At 48.5% G+C, this 22,548-nt stretch overlaps 2 protein-coding genes across 2 annotated transcripts in view; one reads left to right on the top strand and one right to left on the bottom strand.

Annotated features, from left to right (window-relative positions):
• Positions 1-587: 587 nt before the first annotated feature.
• On the bottom strand, positions 588-8,657 carry LOC137524170 (E3 ubiquitin-protein ligase TRIM39-like). Its single transcript, XM_068243748.1, has 2 exons — positions 8,569-8,657; positions 588-3,070 (listed from the first exon to the last, which is right to left on the bottom strand). The coding sequence occupies exon 2, from the start codon at positions 2,942-2,944 to the stop codon at positions 1,394-1,396; it is 1,551 nt and encodes a 516-aa protein (XP_068099849.1). The 5' UTR covers positions 2,945-3,070; positions 8,569-8,657; the 3' UTR covers positions 588-1,393.
• Positions 2,849-22,548, top strand: part of SPNS1 (SPNS lysolipid transporter 1, lysophospholipid) — a 129,071-nt gene continuing 109,371 nt past the window's right edge. The window contains exon 1 of the mRNA XM_068243747.1: positions 2,849-2,870. The gene's annotated coding sequence lies outside the window, so the exon portion shown is untranslated. The remainder of the gene's footprint in view (positions 2,871-22,548) is intronic.

The raw sequence follows: 22,548 nt of genomic DNA, 5'->3' as shown, positions 1-22,548 counted from the left end.
TCTTTGTCATTACTGGTGTCACTGCCCATATATTGCTATCTGATGGGATGTGAGGCTAAAGGTGGCCATACACTGGTCGATTTGCCATCAGATTCGACCAACAGATAGATCCCTCTCTGATCGAATCTGATCAGAGAGGGATCGTATGGCCACCTTTACAGCAAACAGATTGTGAACCGATTTCAGCCTGAAACCGATCACAATCTGTTGTGGTGGTGCTGCTGCCCCCGCCCGCCCGCATACATTACCTGCTCCGCCGGCGCGACTCCAGTCCCCCGGTCACCGCTGCTCTGTCTGCGCTCTGGTCTCCAGGTCCGGCATGCCTCACTTCTTCTAGCCCGGCAGGAAGTTTAAACAGTAGAGGGCGCTCTACTGTTTAAACTTCCTGCCGGGCTAGAAGAAGTGAGGCATGCCGGACCTGGAGACCAGAGCGCAGACAGAGCAGCGGTGACCGGGAGACTGCAGTCGCGCCGGCGGAGCAGGTAATGTATGCGGGCTCTATTGCGTCGGTCGTCGGGCACTCGAACGCCGCTAGCGATGCGCTCTTTACCCGCGGGCGATCGACGGTTATTTTCCGCACGGCACGATCGACGGGATCGGACGAAATGGATCGAAATTCGGCGTGTAGCGTGAACGATTGGCAGCAGATTCGATCCCAGTGATCGAATCTGCTGTCGAAACGGGCGCAAATCGGGCCAGTGTATGGCCTGCTTAAGGATCCTGCCCTTTTGACCTCAAATTGCCAGCAAAGCTCGTTACAGCTAAGAGCTGTCTGTAAACGGACAGCTAGAGTGGCTTTAGCAGGACGCTGCGCTGTGTGCTGTATACAGCCTGCGTGTGGTCTATCTCTCTGCCACTGTTCTCTGGTCCCCGCTGTGCAAGAGAGCCTGGGTGACTGTGCGGTGGATCGGAGAAAACCATGCGTGCTTCAGCGCAGCCAAGGCAGGTAAAGGAAGAGAGAGCTGGCCGTGCATTCCTCGATTCAGTGCCTCACTCCTCCTTCTGGCCGGAAGGAGGAAGCGCACCTCAGTAACAAGCCGGAAATGTACGCGTGCAATGCTGGGGACAGCATTGAACGCGGAAAAACAGCCGCAATGAAAAAAAAAAATCACCACTCTGACGATACTGAAATCGTGATGATGCACATCGTGATTTCGATTAAAAAAACGATATATCGTGCAGCCCTAGCCCCAGGTATGTATAAAAAGTTTATTCCCCATCGTCTCAAGTTCACTTTAAAGACAACTGTCAAAAGTGGAGCAGAGGGATGCTGGTAGTCATTTTCTCACAGTTGACACGTAACAAGCATGCAACTGGAGTGATGCCCTTGAGTCCCATGCTACTTCATTTTAAACCAACTCGATTAAATGGTGTCCAATTCTGGATAGGAAGGTTATCTGGAGATCATCTTCACCCAGGCACAAATATCCAGATAGAAAGCAGCATGGAGGGGCTCAGTGAAGGTGGCAGTGAAGGTGTGTATATGGCTGATAGTGTCATCTAGCTGGAAGAAGGACAAATGTCCAGCTTCATAATCCAGATATATTCCTAATCTTCTGCAGGGAGAGTGAAGATATAATGACTTTTCCTGAGAGTCATGGGAAGCAGAATATCCTTCCTTATATTTGCAGAGACTCCAAGATTTGTTATTTTCTCCAATGCTGGATTCATCCCCTTCTCGCTCTATACTAGGATAGCTTACCCCAACATCCCAATCTCCATCACCACTGACCACCACTTCCCAGTAATGTCTCCCAGAGGAAAAGCTCTGAGAACTCAACACCTGAGGGTACGTTGTAAACCTCTTCCGTGAATGTTGTCTTCTGGCCTTTATTAAAGTCTCTTTGACAATTCTGCAGTCAGCAGACATTTCCAAACGCTCACTTGCAGTATCTGCATCCAGTAACAGACGGGTTTTCTTTGGAAAAGAGAACTTAAAAGTGTGTGATTTTATCTGAGCAATAAATTCATTCATGGATTTTTCTTGCGCAAGGTAAATCAGAAAATCATCCAGACCAGGAACAGAACGTTCCTCCATATCTTGGTCACCTGTATCGGATTCTGGATCTTGCAGGACAGTTATTGGGTCAGTCATATTACACATCTTTTCAATGCGAGCCATCTTCCTGGACAGTTCCCCTCCTTGTGTCTCCAGATGTTGGATACAATCAGAGACAGACTGTGATATCTGCTCTTCTTGCCTGGTGATCTCATTCAGGACTTTCATCTCTTGGACTTCCAGCTGTCTCCTGATGTCCTCAAACAGAGCTGTGACTCTCTTCTTCTCATCAGCTGCTTTTTCTTGAACTTTCCTTTTGTGGTTCTGTAAGCTCTGGATTCTCTTTTCATTTATCCCTCTTTTTGGAGCCATCTTTTTTAGTACACGTTTTAGTTTTTTCTTTTTCTTCTTAGAAGCCTCCTCTACAAGTTCCACCTGGTGTCCTTTGTGTGTTCCAACAAGACAGCAGGACGCACACAGACAGGTGGAGTCCTTAGTGCAGTAATACTCCAGTAGTTTTTTGTGGATGGAGCATTTCTTGCTGATGAAAGATGACGTGGGCTCAACTAACACGTGGTCCACTGTCTTGTTATGGGCTGTTAGGTGTTTATCACACATGGAGGTTTCACAATGTTGGCAAGTCTTAACGGCTGGCACTGGGGCATCCACACAAAAGGTACACCGTACCTCAGCTTTCTCTTTTTGTATGGCTGTGAAATTGTTCACAATGTTGGACAGCTTCCTGTATTTCCTCAGCACAATGCGTTTTGGATACTCCTTTCTGCATTCTGGACAAGAATACACTTTTCCCGATGCCTTCTGTGTACCCAGCACAGTCTCAATACAATTCCGGCAGAAGCTGTGTCCACAGGTCAGTGTCACCGGCTCTGTATACAGGCTCAGGCATATAGAGCAGATCAGCTCTTCTAGAGAGGCGGATGCCATTGGAACTCTGTTTGTAGGGGGCAGGAACTCTTCTTGCAGCAAAACTTATCCCATTCAGGGGTGCAAATGACAGTGGAACTATTTTTTTAAATAGCAAAAGTGTGACTGTGTAGACACTGGTGGAATCTGTGGAGAACAAAATAAAGACAATTAAAAGAGAGCAAAGTGGCAAAAGAAAGACAAGAGTGGTGGAATGAGTGAAAGAGAGAGCTAGGAGTGCTGCATAGAGTATGGAGGAGGAGGTGTGTGTGTGTGTGTGTGTGTGTGTGTGTGTGTGTGTGTGTGTGTGTGTGTGTGTGTGTGTGTGTGTGTGTGTGTGTGTGTGTGTGTGTGTGTGTGTGTGTGTGTGTGTGTGTGTGTGTGTCTGTGTGTGTGTGTGTGTGTGTGTGTGTGTGTGTGTGTGTGTGTGTGTGTGTGTGTGTGTGTGTGTGTGTGTGTGTGTGTGTGTGTGTGAAGGTCGGTGTTAGGAATACAGTGGTTTGAAAGAGTATTCGGCCCCCTTGAAGTTTTCCACTTTTTGTAACATTACTGCCACAAACATGCATCAATTTTATTGGAATTCCACGTGAAAGACAATACAAAGTGGTGCCCATGTGAGAAGTGGAACGAAAATCATACATGATTCCAAATTTTTTTTTTACAAATTGATAACTGCAAAGTGGGGTGTGCGTAATTATTCAGCCCCCTGAGTACAGCTGCCAGTCTTTTAGGGTATGTCTCTACCAGCTTTGCACATCTAGAGACTGAAATCCTTGCCCATTCTTCTTTGCAAAACAGCTCCAGCTCAGTCAGATTAGATGGACTGCGTTTGTGAACAGCAGTTTTCAGATCTTGCCACAGATTCTCGATTGGATTTAGATCTGGACTTTGACTGGGCCATTCTAACACATAGATATGTTTTGTTTTAAACCATTCCATTGTTGCCCTGCCTTTATGTTTAGGGTCGTTGTCCTGCTGGAAGGTGAACCTCCGCCCCAGTCTTTTGCAGACTCCAAGTGGTTTTCTTCCAAGATTGCCCTGTATTTGGCTCCATCCATCTTCCCATCAACTCTGACCAGCTTCCCTGTCCCTGCTGAAGAGATGCACCCCCCGAGCATGATGCTGCCACCACCATATTTGACAGTGGGGATGGTGTGTTCTGAGTGATGTGCAGTGTTAGTTTTCTGCCACACATAGCGTGTTCCATTTTGGTCTCATCTGACCAGAGCACCTTCTTCCACATGGTTGCTGTGTCCCCCACATGGCTTGTGGCAAACTGCAAACGGGACTTCTTATGCTTTTCTGTTAACAATGGCTTTCTTCTTTTCTTCTTGCCACTCTTCCATAAAGGCCAACTTTGTGCAGTGCATGACTAATAGTTGTCCTATGGACAGATTCCCCCGCCTGAGCTCTAGATCTCTGCAGCTCGTCCAGAGTCACCATGAGCCTCTTGACTGCATTTCTGATAAGCGCTTTCCTTGTTCGGCCTGTGAGTTTAGATGGACGGCCTTGTCTTGGTAGGTATACAGTTGTGCCATACTCCTTCCATTTCTGAATGATCGCTTGAACAGTGCTCCGTGGGATGTTCAAGGCTTTGGAAATCTTTTTGTAGCCTAAGCCTGCTTTAATTTTCTCAATAACTTGATCCCTGACCTGTCTTGTGTGTTCTTTGGACTTCATGGTGTTGTTGCTCCCAATATTCTCTTAGACTACCTCTGAGGCTGTCAAAGAGCAGCTGTATTTGTACTGACATTAGATTACACACAGGTGCACTCTATTTAGTCATTAGCACTCATCAGGCAATGTCTATGGGCAACTAACTGCACTCAGACCAAAGGGGACTGAATAATTACACACACCCCACTCTGCAGTTATTGATTTGTAAAAAATGTTTGGAATGATGTATGATTTTCGTTCCACTTCTCACGTGTACACCACTTTGTATTGGTCTTTCACGTGGAATTCCAATAAAATTGATTCATGTTTGTGGCAGTAATGTGACAAAATGTGAAAAACTTCAAGGGGGCCAAATACTTTTGCAAACTACTGTAGATTGGGGTGGGGGTCAGTGTCAGGAGTAGATCGGGGGGAGGTCAGTATTAGTAGTAGTCAGGGGGAGGTCAGTGTTAGGAGTAGATCGGGGGGGGGGGGGGTCAGTGTTAGGAGTAGATCGGGGGGAGGTCAGTATTAGGAGTAGTCGGGGGGGTCAGTGTTAGGAGTAGATGGGGGGAGGTCAGTATTAGGAGTAGTTGGGGGAAGTCAGTATTAGGAGTGAAAGGAGGGGGGGAGGTGTTAGGAGTAGGTCAGGGAGCGGTCACTGTTAGGAGTAGGTGGGGGGAGGTTAGCGCTAGGAGCAGGTGGGGTGGAGGAGGTAAGTGTTTGGCATATATATTGTGCTGGTTAGTGTTAGGAATAGAGGGGGAAGAGTTAGTGACAGGAGTAGGTGGTGGGAGGTTACTGTCTGGCATATATAGGGAGTAGGTGGAGGGAGAGTAGTGTTAGGAGTAGGTGGGGGGAGAGTAGTGTTAGGAGTAGGTGGGGGGGGAGAGTAGTGTAAGCAGTAGGTGGGGGGAAGAGTAGTGTTAGGAGTAGGTGGGGGGAGAGTAGTGTTAGGAGTAGGTGGGGGGAGAGTAGTGTTAGGTGTAGGTGGGGGGAGAGTAGTGTTAGGTGTAGGTGGGGGGAGAGTAGTGTTAGGTGTAGGTGGGGGGAGAGTAGTGTTAGGTGTAGGTGGGGGGAGAGTAGTGTTAGGAGTAGGTGGGGGGAGAGTAGTGTTAGGAGTAGGTGGGGGGAGAGTAGTGTTAGGAGTAGGTGGGGGGAGAGTAGTGTTAGGTGTAGGTGGGGGGAGAGTAGTGTTAGGTGTAGGTGGGGGGAGAGTAGTGTTAGGAGTAGGTGGGGGGAGAGTAGTGTTAGGAGTAGGTGGGGGGGAAGAGTATTGTTAAGAGTAGGTGGGGGGGAAGAGTATTGTTAAGAGTAGGTGGGGGGGAAGAGTATTGTTAAGAGTAGGTGGGGGGAGAGTAGTGTTAGGAGTAGGTGGGGGGAGAGTAGTGTTAGGAGTAGGTGGGGAGAGTAGTGTTAGGAGTAGGTGGGGGGAAGAGTATTGTTAAGAGTAGGTGGGGGGGAAGAGTATTGTTAAGAGTAGGTGGGGGAGAGTAGTGTTAGGAGTAGGTGGGGGGAGAGTAGTGTTAGGAGTAGGTGGGGGGAGAGTAGTGTTAGGAGTAGGTGGGGGGAAGAGTATTGTTAAGAGTAGGTGGGGGGGAAGAGTATTGTTAAGAGTAGGTGGGGGGAGAGTAGTGTTAGGAGTAGGTGGGGGGAGAGTAGTGTTAGGAGTAGGTGGGGGGAGAGTAGTGTTAGGAGTAGGTGGGGGGAGAGTAGTGTTAAGAGTAGGTGGGGGGAGAGTAGTGTTAAGAGTAGGTGGGGGGAAGTTAGTGTTAGGAGTAGGTGTGGGGAGAGTAGTGTTAGGAGTAGGTGGGGAGAGTAGTGTTAGGAGTAGGTGTGGAGAGGTCAGTGTTAGGAGTAGGTGTGGGGAGAGTAGTGTTAGGAGTAGGTGTGGAGAGGTCAGTGTTAGGAGTAGGTGGGGGAAGGTTAGCGTTAGGAGCAGGTGGGCTAGAGGAGGTTAGTGTTTGGCATACATAGGGTGCTGGTTAGTGTTAGGAGTAGGTTGAGGGAGATTAGTGTTAGGAGTAGGTGGGAGGAGGTTAGTGTTAGGAGTAGGTTGAGGGAGATTAGTGCTAGGAGTAGGTGGGAGGAGGTTAGTGTTAGGAGTAGGTGTGGGGATGTCAGTGTTAGGAGTAGGTGGGTGGAGGTCAGTGTTAGGAGTATGTGGGGGAAAGTTAGTGTTAGGAGTAGGTTGGGGACGTTAGTGTTAGGAGTAGGTGGGGGACGTTAGTGTTAGGAGTAGGTGGGGGACGTTAGTGTTAGGAGTAGGTGAGGTGGAGGTCAGTGTTAGGAGTAGGTGGGGGAAGGTTAATGTTAGGAGTAGGTGGGGGTAGGTTAGTGTTAGGAGTAGGTGGGGTAGAGGCGGTGTTTGGCATATATAGGGTGCAGGTTAGTGTTAAGTATAGAGGGGGAAGGGTTAGTGAAAGGAGTAGGTGGAGGGAGGTTAGTGTCTGGCATATATATGAGGTGGGTTAGTGAAGGTTTGTAATGTTTATCTTCTGAACGTACTAATGAGGGCACAGAGATCGGCAGGAGGGGGCACAGTGGGAGTAGTAGGCAGATAGACTGTAGGGGCACAGGAGAGAGGACAGGGGACTAGGAGGCAAAGAAATGGGAGGGTGCACAGGGGGACTGGAGGCAGAGAGACAGGAGGGGGCACAGTATGAAAGGACAAGAGGGGGTACAGGACATGAGTAAAGCAGAGGGGACAGTGGTGGCACAGAGGGGGCAGGAGAGAGCACAGATAGAGGGCACACAGACAGAGAGGAGGCCAGAGGGGACAGTGGTGGCATAGAGGGCACACAGAATGAGAGGAGGCCAGAGGGGACAGTGGTGGCATAGAGTGTGCAAAGACTAAGAGGAGGCCAGAGGGGACAGTGGTGGCATAGAGGGAACACAGACAGAGAGGAGGCCAGAGGGGACAGTGGTGGCATAGAGGGCACACAGACAGAGGAGGCCAGAGGGGACATTGGTGGCACAGAGGGGACAGTGGTAGCATAGAGGGCACACAGACAGAGAGGAGGCCAGAGGGGACAGTGGTGGCATAGAGGGCACACAGACAGAGGAGGCCAGAGGGGACAGTGGTGGCATAGAGGGTGCAAAGACTGAGAGGAGGCCAGAGAGGACAGTGGTGGCATAGAGGGCACACAGACAGAGAGGAGGCCAGAGGGGACAGTGGTGGCATAGAGGGCACACAGACAGAGAGGAGGCCAGAGGGGACAGTGGTGGCATAGAGGGCACACAGACTGAGAGGAGGCCAGAGGGGACAGTGGTGGCATAGAGGGCACACAGACAGAGAGGAGGCCAGAGGGGACAGTGGTGGCATAGAGGGCACACAGACAGAGGAGGCCAGAGGGGACAGTGGTGGCATAGAGGGTGCAAAGACTGAGAGGAGGCCAGAGAGGACAGTGGTGGCATAGAGGGCACACAGACAGAGAGGAGGCCAGAGGGGACAGTGGTGGCATAGAGGGCACACAGACAGAGAGGAGGCCAGAGGGGACAGTGGTGGCATAGAGGGCACACAGACTGAGAGGAGGTCAGAGGGGACAGTGGTGGCATAGAGGGCACACAGACAGAGAGGAGGCCAGAGGGGACAGTGGTGGCATAGAGGGCACACAGACAGAGAGGAGGCCAGAGGGGACAGTGGTGGCATAGAGGGCACACAGACAGAGAGGAGGCCAGAGGGGACAGTGGTGGTATAGAGGTGGGGGAAGCACAGAAAGGGGCAGAAGGGAAGCAGATGGAGGCCAGCAGGAGGCAGAGGGCACACAAACAGAGAGGAGGCCAGAGGGGACAGTGGTTGCATAGAGGTTGTGGGGGAGGAGGGAAGCACAGATGGAGGACAGCAGGAGGTATAGGGCACACAAACTGAGAGGGGGCACTGGTGGTGCAGGAGGGGACACGGGGGCACTGGAGTTAGAGGGAGCCAGAGGTGACATAGGAGAGGACACTGCAGACACATGGAGGCGTCACACACACACATGGGATACCTGCACCAGCTGTGGGTTGCCAGCAATACAACTGCCCTACTTCCACTTCACTCTCCCGCGCTTTTCCAGGTCTGCGTGTCGGCTGAACACTCCCCGTCACATGGTAACACGTGTCCTCCTAGAAAACCCTCGTAACAGAGAGATAATGGTGATAATCTCTGTATCGCCATCTTGTGGACAAACTCCAAACTGCACTCTGCAAAAACGTATTGACGCTATTGCAGCGTACAAAGAAACGATGCATGCCTGTCCACAAAGTGATACAGTACACTTCTGCTAAGACTTGAGGCAGGCAGTGGTGTAGCTAAGGGAGCTTGGGGCCCCAGTGCGAATCTTACATGGAGCCCCAAGTACTCTATTGATGTGGAGCCCCAAAACATGCTAAGGAAATTCGGGTACTTTTCCGTTAGCCGGGCGCATCCATTAGGTGGCGTTAATTACTATTCCCCATTCAGGCCGCTATGGATAGTAGGGAAAGATGTAACTCTCCTGCCAGCGATTGCTGGAGTTTTATCGCCACCTAGTGGATGCGCCCGGCTAACGGAAAAGTACCGAAAGATGCAGTGTCAGAGAGGCGTAATCAGACCGAGGAAATAGAGACCTAAGATGAGGCCACAGAAAAAACTATACATACTTGGGGCTTCCTCCAGCCCCCTCCAAACTGATCACTCCAACGCCGTCCTCTTCTGGCTTTCCATTCAAGCGCAACTGGCCCTGGAAAATCCAGTTGGTGAAGGCGCAGGCCGGCCAGACCCACTCTTCCGTCTCGCTCCCGGCCCTGGAAGTGTTCTGTGCCTGTGGGAGCGATCAGGCCAGAGGGTGCTGGAAGAAGCCAAGGTATGTATATTTTTTTTGCTGTGGTCCTATCTCAGGTTCCCTTTAAAGAGAACCCGAGATGGGTTTGAAGAATCCTATTAGGACACAGAGGCTGGTTCTGCATACATTGCACAGCCTCTGTGTCTGTACAGTGTCCCCCCATGTCCCCCCTGCACTCTGCTGTCCCCCATAAAGAAAAAAAAAACACCATGCTAGCAACATGCAGCTTGACGCTAGCTGGCTGTTTACCTGAATGCTGTCTGTCACCGCCATTCCCCTGCCTCCTCCATATCGCGGCTCCCGGTTCACATTAGCGTTCCCTGTCCGGATCCGCCTGATCGGATACGGACCGTATACTATACAAACGAAACGTACGTTCCGCATAGCAATGCAAAGTCTATGCGGACGTTCACATGCGTACGTTCCGTACAGAACGGAGCCGGATCTGATCCGGACTCCGGACACTTTTCCAACATGCGCTATTTTTCGGGTCCGGATCATCCGGCCCACGCACCCGGACCTCAGCCTGACTGCACCATCCGGAAATAGAAACCTATGGGGAACGGAAAGCACAGAACAAACAGGATACAAACACCTGACGTTCTACCCCACTTCCTATGCGTATTCTAGCGGCCATTTAGGATGGGGACACATGGGCAGCAGTGGAGCAGCAGTGACCTTACGCGCTGGAGCTGTTTGGCAGTATGTCGGAGGTGGAGGTGAGGCCTAAACAGCGGAGGACCTGATTCTACAGGTGCACCAGGTGCACCTTCTGCTGACCCCAACAATTTTTTATTATATTTCGCTGTTTTTACCACATGGATCCGGATGGCAGCCTGATGCATGCCTGATGCAAACGGACCGGATCCGGATAGGAACCGTACGGTTCCGATCCGGATCCGGTCCGTTTGCATGCCAAGACGCAAGTGTGAACGGGGCCTAAGCTTCCTCCAATCGGCTTACAGAGGCGGGGAGCCGCGATATAGAGGAGGTGGGGGAATGGCGGTGACAGACAGCATTCAGGTAATCAGCCAGCTAGCGACAAGCTGTATGTCGCTAGCATGGCGGTTTTTTTATTTATTTATGGGGGACAGCAGGGGGGGGGGCTGGGGGGACACTGTACAGACACAGAGGCTGTGCATTATATGCAGAACAACCAGCCTCTGTGTCCTAATAGGATTCTTCAAACCCACCTCGGGTTCTCTTTAAGGATTACTACTATTCAATGCATATGGAGTCAATCCATAAAAGGCTGTGCAAAAAAAATATATCTGGTCAGAAAAATACCGCATGCAGTATTTTAGACTTTTGTGTGCTAATTATGCAGTATTTTAGACTTTTGTGTGCTAATTCATAAAAATGTGGTGCGATAGAAGTGCGGTAAACTACCAAAGCTCAACCGTCGATAACAGCAGAAGAGTAGTTGTCTGTGTTATAACATGCTGTTCTCCATGCAGAGACAACATTTTAATATAAGAGGCATCCCAACTTCCCTTTAGATAAACATGTTTTGTTATACTGCTTCTGCTTGCCCTGAATCTGCTCTGAATCTTTCTTAAAGTGGATCCGAGACAAACTTTTGCTGTCTTCATTTTTGTGCCCCTTACATATAGTTTCTAGGGCATTCTCCCCCCCAAATGCTTATTTTTATTATATTAATAGATTAATAAACTACAGGAGCCGCGCCCCTAACTCCTCCAATGCCTCGGCGTTCAGTCCCATGCTGCAATTAGTCATGGGAGCTGAGCCTGGCGAGGAGGCACGTCTCATTTTCATTTGCCTGCCCCACTGTTCACTGATTGGTGAAGGTTCACAGTGGGGCTGGAGCGGAGGCAGGAAGCCGCTGTGCGAGGAGGGGGCCATGGGCAGCGCGGAATGGCATCTAGGTGGGCGGACGATTCTCCTGTAACTGTCTCCCTCTCCCTCCGCTACTCAGACCGCATGTCAGTCAGAGCGACAGGTTGCGCCACTATGACAGGACCAGGGCTGTGGAGTCGGTACAAAAATCCAACTCCGACTCCTCAGTTTATAAAACCACGACTCCGACTCCGGGTACCCAAAATTGCTCCGACTCCGACACCTTAGTCTAATACTTAACAGGGCTGTGGATTTTGTACAAAATTCATCCGACTCCGACTCCTTAGTTTATGAAATCAACGACTCCGACTCCAACTCCGACTTCGGGTGCCCAAAATTGCCCCCACTCCTTGCTCCGACTCCACAGCCCTGGACAGGACAGCGGGTTGCTTATCAGCGTGCACACTACTACTTACTGGGGGCAACTATACTATATACTCTGCTATATACTGTATATTGCTGCTCTCATACACTGCTACTACATACTACTTTATATATACGTATATATACCACTATAAATTCTTCTACTTTTCCCCTATATACTGTATACACTGATTTCAGAGGCAAGGGGGTAGAGAGGGGAGTGGAGTTTTCAGAGGCTGATGAGAGGAGATACAGAGCAGCTTGGCTGTGTGTGATGATGACAAGCAAAACATGGCTGCACTCATAGTATCACAGGAAGAAATACTGTTGAAGCTGTTTGCAGCTGGATTTACTGTGTAAACCATCTAGAATTTAGATAAGATATATAGACAAGTTTCTTGCTATAGTTATTTTTTCATCTCGGATCTGCTTTGACATTCTATTTAATTGCCACAGTTTACAAGAACTTGAAGAAACTTTACACATGCCATGCTTAGGTGATTTTCACCTCCAGCTCCTATATATTCATTCACACAGGAACTCAAGAGGTTAAACAGCTGGAGGAATTCTAAAGAAGCCTGTTTTTTTTTCCAATCGCTCTGCTGCTGCCTGGGGGGAGATCTCAAATCAAATCAAAGATAGCTTTATTGGCATGACCAAGATTCATTACAGGTATTGCCAAAGCAAGGGGAAAAAGTGGGACATGGGAGGGGGTGGGGTAGGGGGACAGTGGCTAAGCAGTCTGTGGACATGTTGTGACATAGTGTGCAGCGATTGTCACTGTGGATTCCTCTTCTCCCAGTAGGATATATGTTTTTATCTCATCTTCTAGTGTGAGAAAGTCTGGGAAATTCCAACAATTTCTTAAAGTAAGTGTCCCTGGTTGCAGTATATTTGGGGCAGTGCAGCAGGAAGTGGCTTTCATCCTCAAGGGTCTTCTGCTCACAGTGTTGGCATAGTCTCTCCTCCCTGGGTTTGTACGTCTGTCTGTGTCTCCCAGACTCTATTTCGAGGTTGTGAGCCCTCAATGTGTAGACACTCAGGATTTTCCTCTCTTGAGAGTTTTGCAGCTTTTCCAGGTATGGGGCCATTTTATATTCTCTTTGTAGAGACTGGTTTATGGTTCCTCCATTTTTTCACATAGTCTGCTTCTGCTTGTGAGTCTCTATTCCCAGCACAGTCCAGCACAGACTTTGCACTCTTATCACCACTTCAAAGCAGACAGTATTGTTTCCTGCCTTTAACACCTGTTCTAATCTTCATGAATTGACATTTACTGACATGTGTTCAAGTAATTACCGCACAAGTCAGTAATTTACCTCACTGCTCAGTAATTTCAGCTTTTCATGCATTAAAGGATACCCGAACTGACATGTGACATGAGGAGATAGACATGTGTATGTACAGTGCCTAGCACACAAATAACTGGGCTGTGGATGAGACCGCTCGACCCCCATTACCTGTAGCAAGGCGCTGGAAACCAATGCGGCAGACCAGGACACAAACAGAACGAAATCCGCACACCCGCAGGTAAAGTCCAAGGGTTTTTATTGAGTCCAACTTACAAAGGCAGAAAAATTGGCTAATTTTTCTGCCTTTGTAAGTTGGACTCAATAAAAACCCTTGGACTTTACCTGCGGGTGTGCGGATTTCGTTCTGTTTGTGACACAAATAACTAGGCTGTGTTCCTTTTTTTGGTTCTCTGCCTTAAAGCGTTAAATATCAGTTATGTAAGTGGCTGACTCAGTCCTGACTCAGACAGGAAGTGACTACAGTGTGACCCCCACTGATAAGATTTTCCCCTTTTTATCTCTTTCTTACTCTCAGAAGCCATTTTTCTGATAGGAAAGTGTTTTATTGTTGGAATTTCTTATTAGTGAGGGTCACACTGTAGTCACTTCCTGCCTGAGTCCGGACTGAGTCAGCCACTTACATACCTGATATTTAACTCTTTCAGGCAGAGAAAGAAAAAAAGGAACACAGCATAGTTATTTGTGTGCTAGGCACTGTACATACCCATGTCTATCTCATCATGTCACATGTCACTTCGGGTATCCTTTAACAGCCTTTATGAATTGACATAATGCTAAGTGCTCGGTAAAGTCATCTGTTTTCTGCGTTACCGAATGCAGTAATGCTTTATGAATTGACTCCTATAGAGGTGTTTGTTACCAGCATAGCACCAAAGAAAAGCTAATAAGATGGATGAAGCATAACTCCCAACAGTCCCACATTTGAAGAGTCCCTCTGTCCCTCTTTCTTCCTCATTTGTCCCTCTTTGAGGACTGATGTACAGATCTGTGTTAACCTCCTTGGCGGTAACCCCGTGTGTGACACGGGGTAAGCCGCCGGAGGGTGCCGCTCAGGCCCTGCTGGGCCGATTTTCATAATTTTTTTTTTGCTGGACGCAGCTAGCACTTTGCTAGCTGCGCCAGCACTCTGATCGCCGCCGGCCCCTGCCCGATCGCCGCTATCTGCTGCGGCGCGGGCCCCCCCCCCCTCCAGACCCCAGCGCTGCCTGGCCAATCAGTGCCAGGCAGCGCCGAGGGGTGGCCCGGGACTCCCAATGACGTCCCGACGTCAGTGACGTCGGTGACGTCATCCCGCCCCGTCGCCATGGCGACGGGGGAAGCCCTCCAGGAAATCCCGTTCTATGAACGGGATTTCCTGATCGGAGATCGCCGAAGGCGATCGAAGCGGGCGGGGGGGTGCCGCTCAGCAGCGGCTATCATGTAGCGAGCCCTCGGCTCGCTACATGATTAAAAAAAAATTTTTTTTTTTAAAAACTGCTGCGCTCCCTCCTGGCGGTATTTTTCATACCGCCAAGGAGGTTAATATATATATATTTTTTTTTTCTACTGAAAAAATGTTTTTTACCGTAACTTACTCTAAACTTTATCCCCGACCCCCATCAATTACATTGATATATTTATTATTTTCAAATGTTAAAATGAGAAAAAACAACGATGACAGAAAGGACCAGTGTGGTTTGAATGATGAAACTAGATAGCACATCTGGCAAATCTAAAGGGCGGCACATTTGGCTGTATATAGGTGGGTACATCTGGCCATCTAAACAGGGGAAGGGGGCACATTTGGCTATCAAAAGGAAGGGGGGGGGGGGATTATAGCCATGTATAGAGGGGAGGGGGCACACCTGGCTATCTAAACAGCATTTGTACTTTTGACTCAACTCATGACCATGACCACAGAGGTCACGCCCATTTTGTCCAGAGAGGGGCACAAAAACTGTCTTTGACCCCGGGCGCTGAAACTTTAGCTGGCCCTCTGGGTTCATGTAGAAAGAGAGAAGTCCAACTCTGGGAAGAATAGGTAAAATGTTTATTGTAATTTTGAATAGTGTGGTAATGGTTACAACTTCTTTTGGGTTTTTATTGCTCTCTAGTTTCTTTGAAAATATATTTTGCTTTCACAGGAAGTGATAATGACGGTAACAAAAAAAAATGTAGAGTGGGGAAGAGGAAAGAATCCTCTGGATTCTAAAGAGGCTGTCATCTCTTGCAGACTCCTCCCACCGCTGGAACCCCCGGGCACGTGTAAACAAGAACAGCCGGCGCAGTAGCAGCTCCCCCTCTGGCTCCGGCACAAATAGACACTCTACTGTGCAGGCGGCTTGCAGAAGAGAGGCCCCAATCAACTCAGCTATTTCTGCCAGAGCTTGAGGGGAAAGCCGCTACTGCGCCTGCGACAGGCTCCTGAGAAGTGGCAACAAGCAGATCCTCAGGGGTCCCAGTGCTGGATTCCCTCTGGTGAGGAGGATGGAGGGAAAGCCTCTTTAGGATCTAGAGGCTTTCCCCTCCCCAGGTAAGTATCCTCCAGGGGCACTTTTTTCCATTACAGGTCCACTTTAAAGTGTAACTGTTGAGCATAAAATCAAAAATCAATTCTTTATTTCTATCTGGTAAACAAGTAATAATAATGCTAACCAGGCAATCCAAAAGTTAAAATCACTATTACTTTTCTTGTTGATAAATGATCATTCCCCGGTTAACCTGACTATTATTTGGTACGCACAAAATTTGGTTCACAAAAAGGAAGTTGCAGGGCATGCTGGGTTGTCCTTTTTTGCTTTTCTACATTCCCATCAGACTTAACTAATCAGCCTGATTGGCTGAAGCCTCTTTCCCTCCTGTTTTCCCCTCCCACACCTCTGTTCCTCTCTGATTGGCCAATATCATGCTGAGACAATGCACTTTCTATAGTGAAGGGCAGGCAATGCATACACAATCAGGCAGAGGAGAGTAAGGGAGGAAATGACATCAGGATTGGCTTCAAAATAGCCAACGTTAAAATGAAGGAATACTAAGAATGGTTTTCTCTTTTTTTTTTTTTACTATAGAAAAATCACTTAAATCAAAATGTGAACAGTGCAATACATATGTTATGTAATTAGAGCAAGTATTTATCTACTTATATATGTGTTTTTTTTTCTGAGATCATATGACTGACAGATTTGAGAGAACAGCCGTAGAGTTTCGGAGAGTGAAGTCCAAATCCTCACGAGGTGCTAACGAGTTGCCAATGAGTTAATGATTAAGCAGTCACAGTTTGATTCCATCCTGCAGCCGCCACCAGTGTGCTCTGTGCCGCGCGTCTGCTGAGAGAAAGACAGGTCAGTAAGGGAAAACTGACATTTCCTACCTGACCAACAAGCAGTGTTGCCAACTCATCCCTTTAATTACTGACACATCTAAGTTATACAGGTTCTGGGGCTATTTGCACATCACCAGTGCATTAACTGCATCTAAATAGCCACAAAACCTGTATGATTCATATGTGTCAGTAATTAAAGGGATGAGTTGGCAACCCTGCCAACAAGTATGATAAGGCCGGTCTAGCAATATTCTGCAATACGGTGTCAAGGATGGATGCCGGAGAATGAAAGGATGCCCCAGCCTAAAATGCACAAAACCTCCAGTGATGCCTAGCAGCCTTCCTGCAGCTCCTAGTGGCTTTCTGGCTTTCCCGGGGCACGGAAGTCGGCGTGTCAGCTGACCTGCATCGGGTCACGTGACAGGTCGACTTGTGTACACGGATGCTGGAAGCCGCTAGGTGCTGCAGGAAGGCTGATAGGCATCGCTGGAGGCTCGGTAAGTATTTAAATAGCCTCAAAACCAGCCAAATGCAAATTCCCAGTTATCCCTCAGACGTGCCGGTTAGTTGAAACTACCGGTTGCCTGGGTTCCTGATAACGGGGACTTTGCTGTTTTTGTTTTTTTTTCTAACAGTAAAACTGTATTTTCATTTAGGATAGTGTGAACATGGGTTGGATCTTGAATATCCCCTTCAAATGCTGGATCCACACCATACAATTTTTTGGCAGATTTACCTGCCAGATCGATTATTTCAAGCATGTCCGATCTGAGCATCGATAGGTTTTTTTTGCGATTTTCTGATCGATTTTCATAGAAGCGAACGAAAATCGATCAGAAAATCTCTCAAAAAAAGATCGATCCTCAGATCGGACATGCTGGGAATAATCCATCTGGCAGGTAGATCTGCCAAAAAATTGTATGGTGTGGATCCAGCATAAGAGAGTCTCCATCACTTCCTTTCCTCACAGGAAATAGGCAAATCTCTCAGAGACATGGACAGCAACATTTAAAGAGGAACTCCTGTGAAAATAATGTAATAAAAAAAAGTGCTTCATTTTTACAATAATTATGTATAAATGATTTAGTCGGTGTTTGCCCATTGTAAAATATTTCCTCTCCCTAATTTACATTCTGACATTTATCACATGGTGACATTTTTACTGCTGGCAGGTGATGTCAGTGGAAGAAGATGCTGCTTGCTTTTTTGGCAGTTAGAAACAGCTGTAAACAGTTATTTCCCACAATGCAACAAGGTTTACAGACAGGAAACTGCCAGGACCATGGTCCTGACAGTTTCCTGTGGGAGGGGATTCACCACAATATCAGCCATACAGCGCCCCCTGATGATCTGTTTGTGAAATTGAATAGATTTCTCATGTAAAAGGGGGCAGTGCTGCTCGGATACCACTTTTCACTATCTGGATCTAATTCGGATCCGGATACCCCTCTATCCGATCCGGGTCAGATATCCGAGTTTAAAATTTTCCAATCCGGATCCGAATCGGATATCCGACCTCAGTGTCCGGCTGGATTCAAATATCCAGATAGAACACCGGAAGTGACCTGAAAATGGCAAAAAAAAAAACCCGTTCGGAGGTCTCTCTCTCTCTCTCTCTCTCTCTCCTGGATGCCTTCGAAAGGGATTTTTGCCATTGAAGGTGATTTTTGATTATGCTCGGATATCTGAACTAACTATCCGTCCGGATTTCGGATTTCAGATGGGAAATCCAAGTTTGCTCGGATAGTCAAAACAGATTAAAAAAAATATCTGAATTGTTATTCGGATAGTGGAAAAAGTTCAGATTATCTGGGTAGTTTGGGTATCCGGAATCCGGATGAGCACCACTGAAAGGGGGTATCAGCTACTGATTGGGATGAAGTTCATTTCTTGGTCACGGTTTCTCTTTAGGGCCTGGAACCCACTACAAAGCGCTATTGCTAATCGCAATCGCTAGTGTTTTCTTTAGCGTTTTGTAAGAGATTTCTTGAGCGTTTTCTGGCGATGTTGGTAGCGATTTTAACCACTTGCCAACCGTGCACTCATAATGCGCGTCAACAAAGTGGCAGCTGCAGGACCAGCGACGCAGTACTGCGTCGCCAGCTGCAGGCTGATTAATCAGGAAGCAGCCGCTCGCGCGAGCGGCTGCTTCCTGTCAATTCACGGCGGGGGGCTCCGTGAATAGCCTGCAGGCCGCCGATCGCGGCTCGCAGGCTAAATGTAAACACAAGCGGAAATAATGCGCTTTGTTTACATTGTACGGCGCTGCTGCGCAGCAGCGCCGTAAGGCAGATCGGCGATCCCCGGCCAATCAGCGGCCGGGGATCGCCTCCATGTGACAGGGGACAGCCTGTCACTGGCTGCACAGGACGGATAGCGTCCTGTGCAGCCCCGATCTCCGGGGGGGAGCAGGTAGGAGAGGGAGGGGGGAATTTCGCCGCGGAGGGGGGCTTTAAGGTGCCCCCCCCCCCGCCAGCCACACGCAGGCAGGAGAGATCGGACCCCCCCAGCACATCATCCCCATAGGGGGGAAAAAAGGGGGGCAATCTGATCTCTCTGCCTGCAACCTGATCTGTGCTGGGGGCTGCAGAGCCCACCCAGCACAGATCACTAAACACAGCGCTGGTCCTTAAGGGGGGGTAAAGGGTGGGTCATCAAGTGGTTAAAACGTTTAAGCTTTTTGCCAGAGATTGTGTAGCGACTTGCGATTAGAATTTTTAATTCTGATTGGTCCTTTCAATTAATTTAAATTTTTGTTACAGTGTGCTGTAATTTAAAAATGCTAGCAAATTGCTCTGTATAGCGATTCATGAGCAATTACGGCAACGTTTATATACTTTGCAGAACGTAAACGATAACGCTCAAAAAATGCTGCATGTCTTGCGATAGTGGAATTTGGCCCATCCATTAACATTAGCCGAGTGTTTAGGGAAATCGATAGCGGTTTGAATCGCTCCCTAAACGCTCAAAAAAATCGCTCTAGTAGGTTCCAGCCCTAAAGATGTTTTTCTTTCTTTTTGAGCATGTGGAAGAGTTGGAGCCTCTCTGAGTTTTTATTCCCTTTCCCAGGATCACCTGTATTCATTTTAAAGCAATCCCGAGCCCAAAGAGAGGGAAGCCTCAGTCAGCATCCTATTGAGATCTGGTGACCGTGTCCCCTGTTGCTGAGCGTGGTCCCGCTCCACATAGGGGACTGCGTAGCTCCTCACCTTGCAGCGTAGTCGCGCAGTAGACACGTGAGCATTGCTGTGCATGCTCAGTAGCACGGAGCCTGCAGCCTTCAGCTTCGGTATACTTTAAAGCCATTGAGGCCCCAGGGACAGGAATTCAACAAGGAAAAGAGCTGACACATACAAAGTTAATCTTTATTGGTTCCATGTCAAAAAAATATGGCCAATGTTTCGGAGCCATGTAGGACCTCTTTATCAAGGCAATGTTTGCTCGGAGGCAAAGCTCTGTCTGCTGCTGTGCAGAAGTTCCTGCAAAGGAAGTGGGAGTCTGGCTCCTCTAGACAATCGCTGACAGCGATGTGCATTCGTCTGGGATCAGCAGCAGCCTGGCTCTCGCTCTGCGAGTGTCTAGAGAAGCTAGACTCCCACTTCCTTTGCAGGAATTCCAAGCAAACATTGCCTTGATAAAGGGGTCCTACGTGGCTCCGAAACGTTGGCCATATCTTTTACATGGAACCAATAAACATTAACTTTGGATGTGCCAGCTGTTTTCTTTGTTGAATATTACATAGAGGGCTTCATCCCCCTTTTCATTAAAGACTATGGGTTTGATCCTCAAGTTTAGTGAGTGCGAGACAATACTACAAATGTGACCCAGGCACAAAAGCTCAGGGAAAATCAACTCAATATGGATGACAGGCCCTTTTCACCCTACACAAGGGTTGCCGGAGGGGACTGAAGTGTCGGACTTTGTCTGACACTTTGATCCAAGAAAACTAGATGTCGTGCCCAGGGCCGGCGCTACCATTAAGGCAAAGGAGGCAGCTGCCCCAGGGCCCCAGAGCTTGTAGGGGCCCCCAGTGGCTACAAGAGGAAAAAAAATTTTTTTAAATCGGCCTTATAGTTTTTGAGAAAATCGATTTTAAAGTTTCAAAGGAAAAAAAAATATACATTTAAAAACCTGCCGACTTTAATGGTTAATAGCAAATCCACCTTAAATGCTAGAAACCCTAAATTTGCAGGATATGCTAAGGAGATGATTAGGAATAAGAGGAAAAAACAATTATTCAAAAATACATTATAGTTTTTGAGAAAATCGATTTTAAAGTTTAGAAGGAAAAAAGTATACTTTTAAATGCGGTAAATGTCACTTTTAGTAGCAAACCTAACGGTAGTGTAATTTTACATGCATCAAAAGAAAGAGCAATAAATTTCCTGACGGGGTTTCCAGGGGGTCTATACGCAGCCGCAGCGCTTTGGCCAGGGATCGCTATACAGCCGCAATATGGCTGTATGAAGATCCCTGGCATTTTTTCCTATTTTCCCAATTTTTTTTTTATGTTTAGAGTGTGGGAATTTAAAAAAAAAAAAAAAAAAATTATGTGGGGTCCCCCCTCCTGAAACTTTTTAACCCCTTGTCCCCCATGCAGGCTGGGGTAGCCAGAATGTGGAGCTCTGACCGATTGGGACTTCACACCCTGACTATACCAGCTGCAAAAAAGGTCCCCTAATACCGATTGCTGTTCCGGGGTATATGTTGGGGGGGCCCCCCAGGTTTATTTTGCCCTGGGGCCCCATTGTTGCTTAAACCGGCCCTGGTCGTGCCGGACTAGATCCAGCAGCAGCACATGCAGCCCAAATGTTATCTTTCAGGAGCAAACTGCTGCAAGACTTACCTAAACCAGCGCAGTGCCATCTCCGGATTCCTGTGGACTCCGACGCCTGCAAGATAAACACACTGCAAGTTTCCTGCACACATCACGAAGACTTCTTCCCCATATGGTGATACTGATGTAGCCCGATTAATGCTATGCGATCAAAACTGTTCAACTACAAATGTGTAACGGTGTAAAGTCATATGTGCAGGGGATCCTAGGCAAGATTAACCTGCACCACTTCCCCCTCCCCCCACCTCCCTACCCCACAAGCAGCATTCGGGGCCCTATTTCTGACAAATTCCACCCCTGAGGCACCTGAGCCAGCTGCTGGGATCCCCGGGTCTCCCACAATTTTACTGTGGTCCCCGGGGCCCTCACAGAGTTTTCAGCAGTGTAGCGACTCACCTGTCCTGGCTGGCAGACCCCTCGTTATGTGTAACATCCACATACGTCAGCCCCCTCCCATTCCATGTGCAGCCCCCTCTTCCATGTGTATCATCCATGTACAGCAGCCCCTTCCATTCCATGTGCAGCCCCCTCCCATTCCATGTGCAGCCCCCTCTTCCATGTGTAACTTCCATGTACAGCAGCCCTCCTCCCATTCCATGTGCAGCCCCCTGTACCATGGGTAACATCCATGCACAGCAGCCCCTTCCCATTCCATGTGCAACATCCATGTACAGCGTCCCCCCTCCCATTCCATGTGCAGCCCCCTCTTCCAAGTGTAACATCCATGTACAGCACCCCCCCTCCCATTACATGTACAGCCCCATCTTCCAAGTGTAACATCCATGTACAGTATCCCCCCTCCCATTACATGTACAGCCCCATCTTCCATGTGTAACATCCATGTGCAGCAACCCCCCTCCCATTACATGTACAGCCCCATCTTCCATGTGTAACATCCATGTACAGTATCCCCCCTCCCATTACATGTACAGCCCCATCTTCCATGTGTAACATCCATGTGCAGCAACCCCCCTCCCATTACATGTACAGCCCCATCTTCCATGTGTAACATCCATGTACAGTATCCCCCCTCCCATTACATGTACAGCCCCATCTTCCATGTGTAACATCCATGTACAGCATCCCCCCTCCCATTACATGTACAGCCCCATCTTCCAAGTGTAACATCCATGTGCAGCAGCCCCATTCTTTCATGTGTTGCTTCCCTTTTGCAGCCTCCTCAGCAGCAGCTGCCATAAGCTGAGGCCTATGAAGCCTTTCCAGAACACCAGCCCTGATTCCGTATGGCTGGTGAATCCATGAAGTTGAGGAATGATTGATCATTACTCACCTCTCAGGTACCTCTGGCCAACCAGGTGTTGTGCGTTGGGGTAGCCGAGGTGGGCGTAGAAATGGGTGATGTGGAAGTGGAAATTCTCATAGCAGACCCAGATGTAGAGTAACAGCAGGATGGAGCCAGACACAACCAGGATCTGTGGGAGGACAGAGCATTGTCACAGACAGGGTCGGACTGGGCCACAGTAGTACAGTTT

Source organism: Hyperolius riggenbachi, chromosome 7 (assembly GCF_040937935.1).
Source record: "Hyperolius riggenbachi isolate aHypRig1 chromosome 7, aHypRig1.pri, whole genome shotgun sequence".
In the NCBI taxonomy this organism is placed as follows: Eukaryota; Metazoa; Chordata; class Amphibia; order Anura; family Hyperoliidae; genus Hyperolius; species Hyperolius riggenbachi.
The sequence above is the reverse complement of the archived record's forward strand: the minus strand, read 5'-3'. Positions and strand labels throughout refer to the sequence as shown.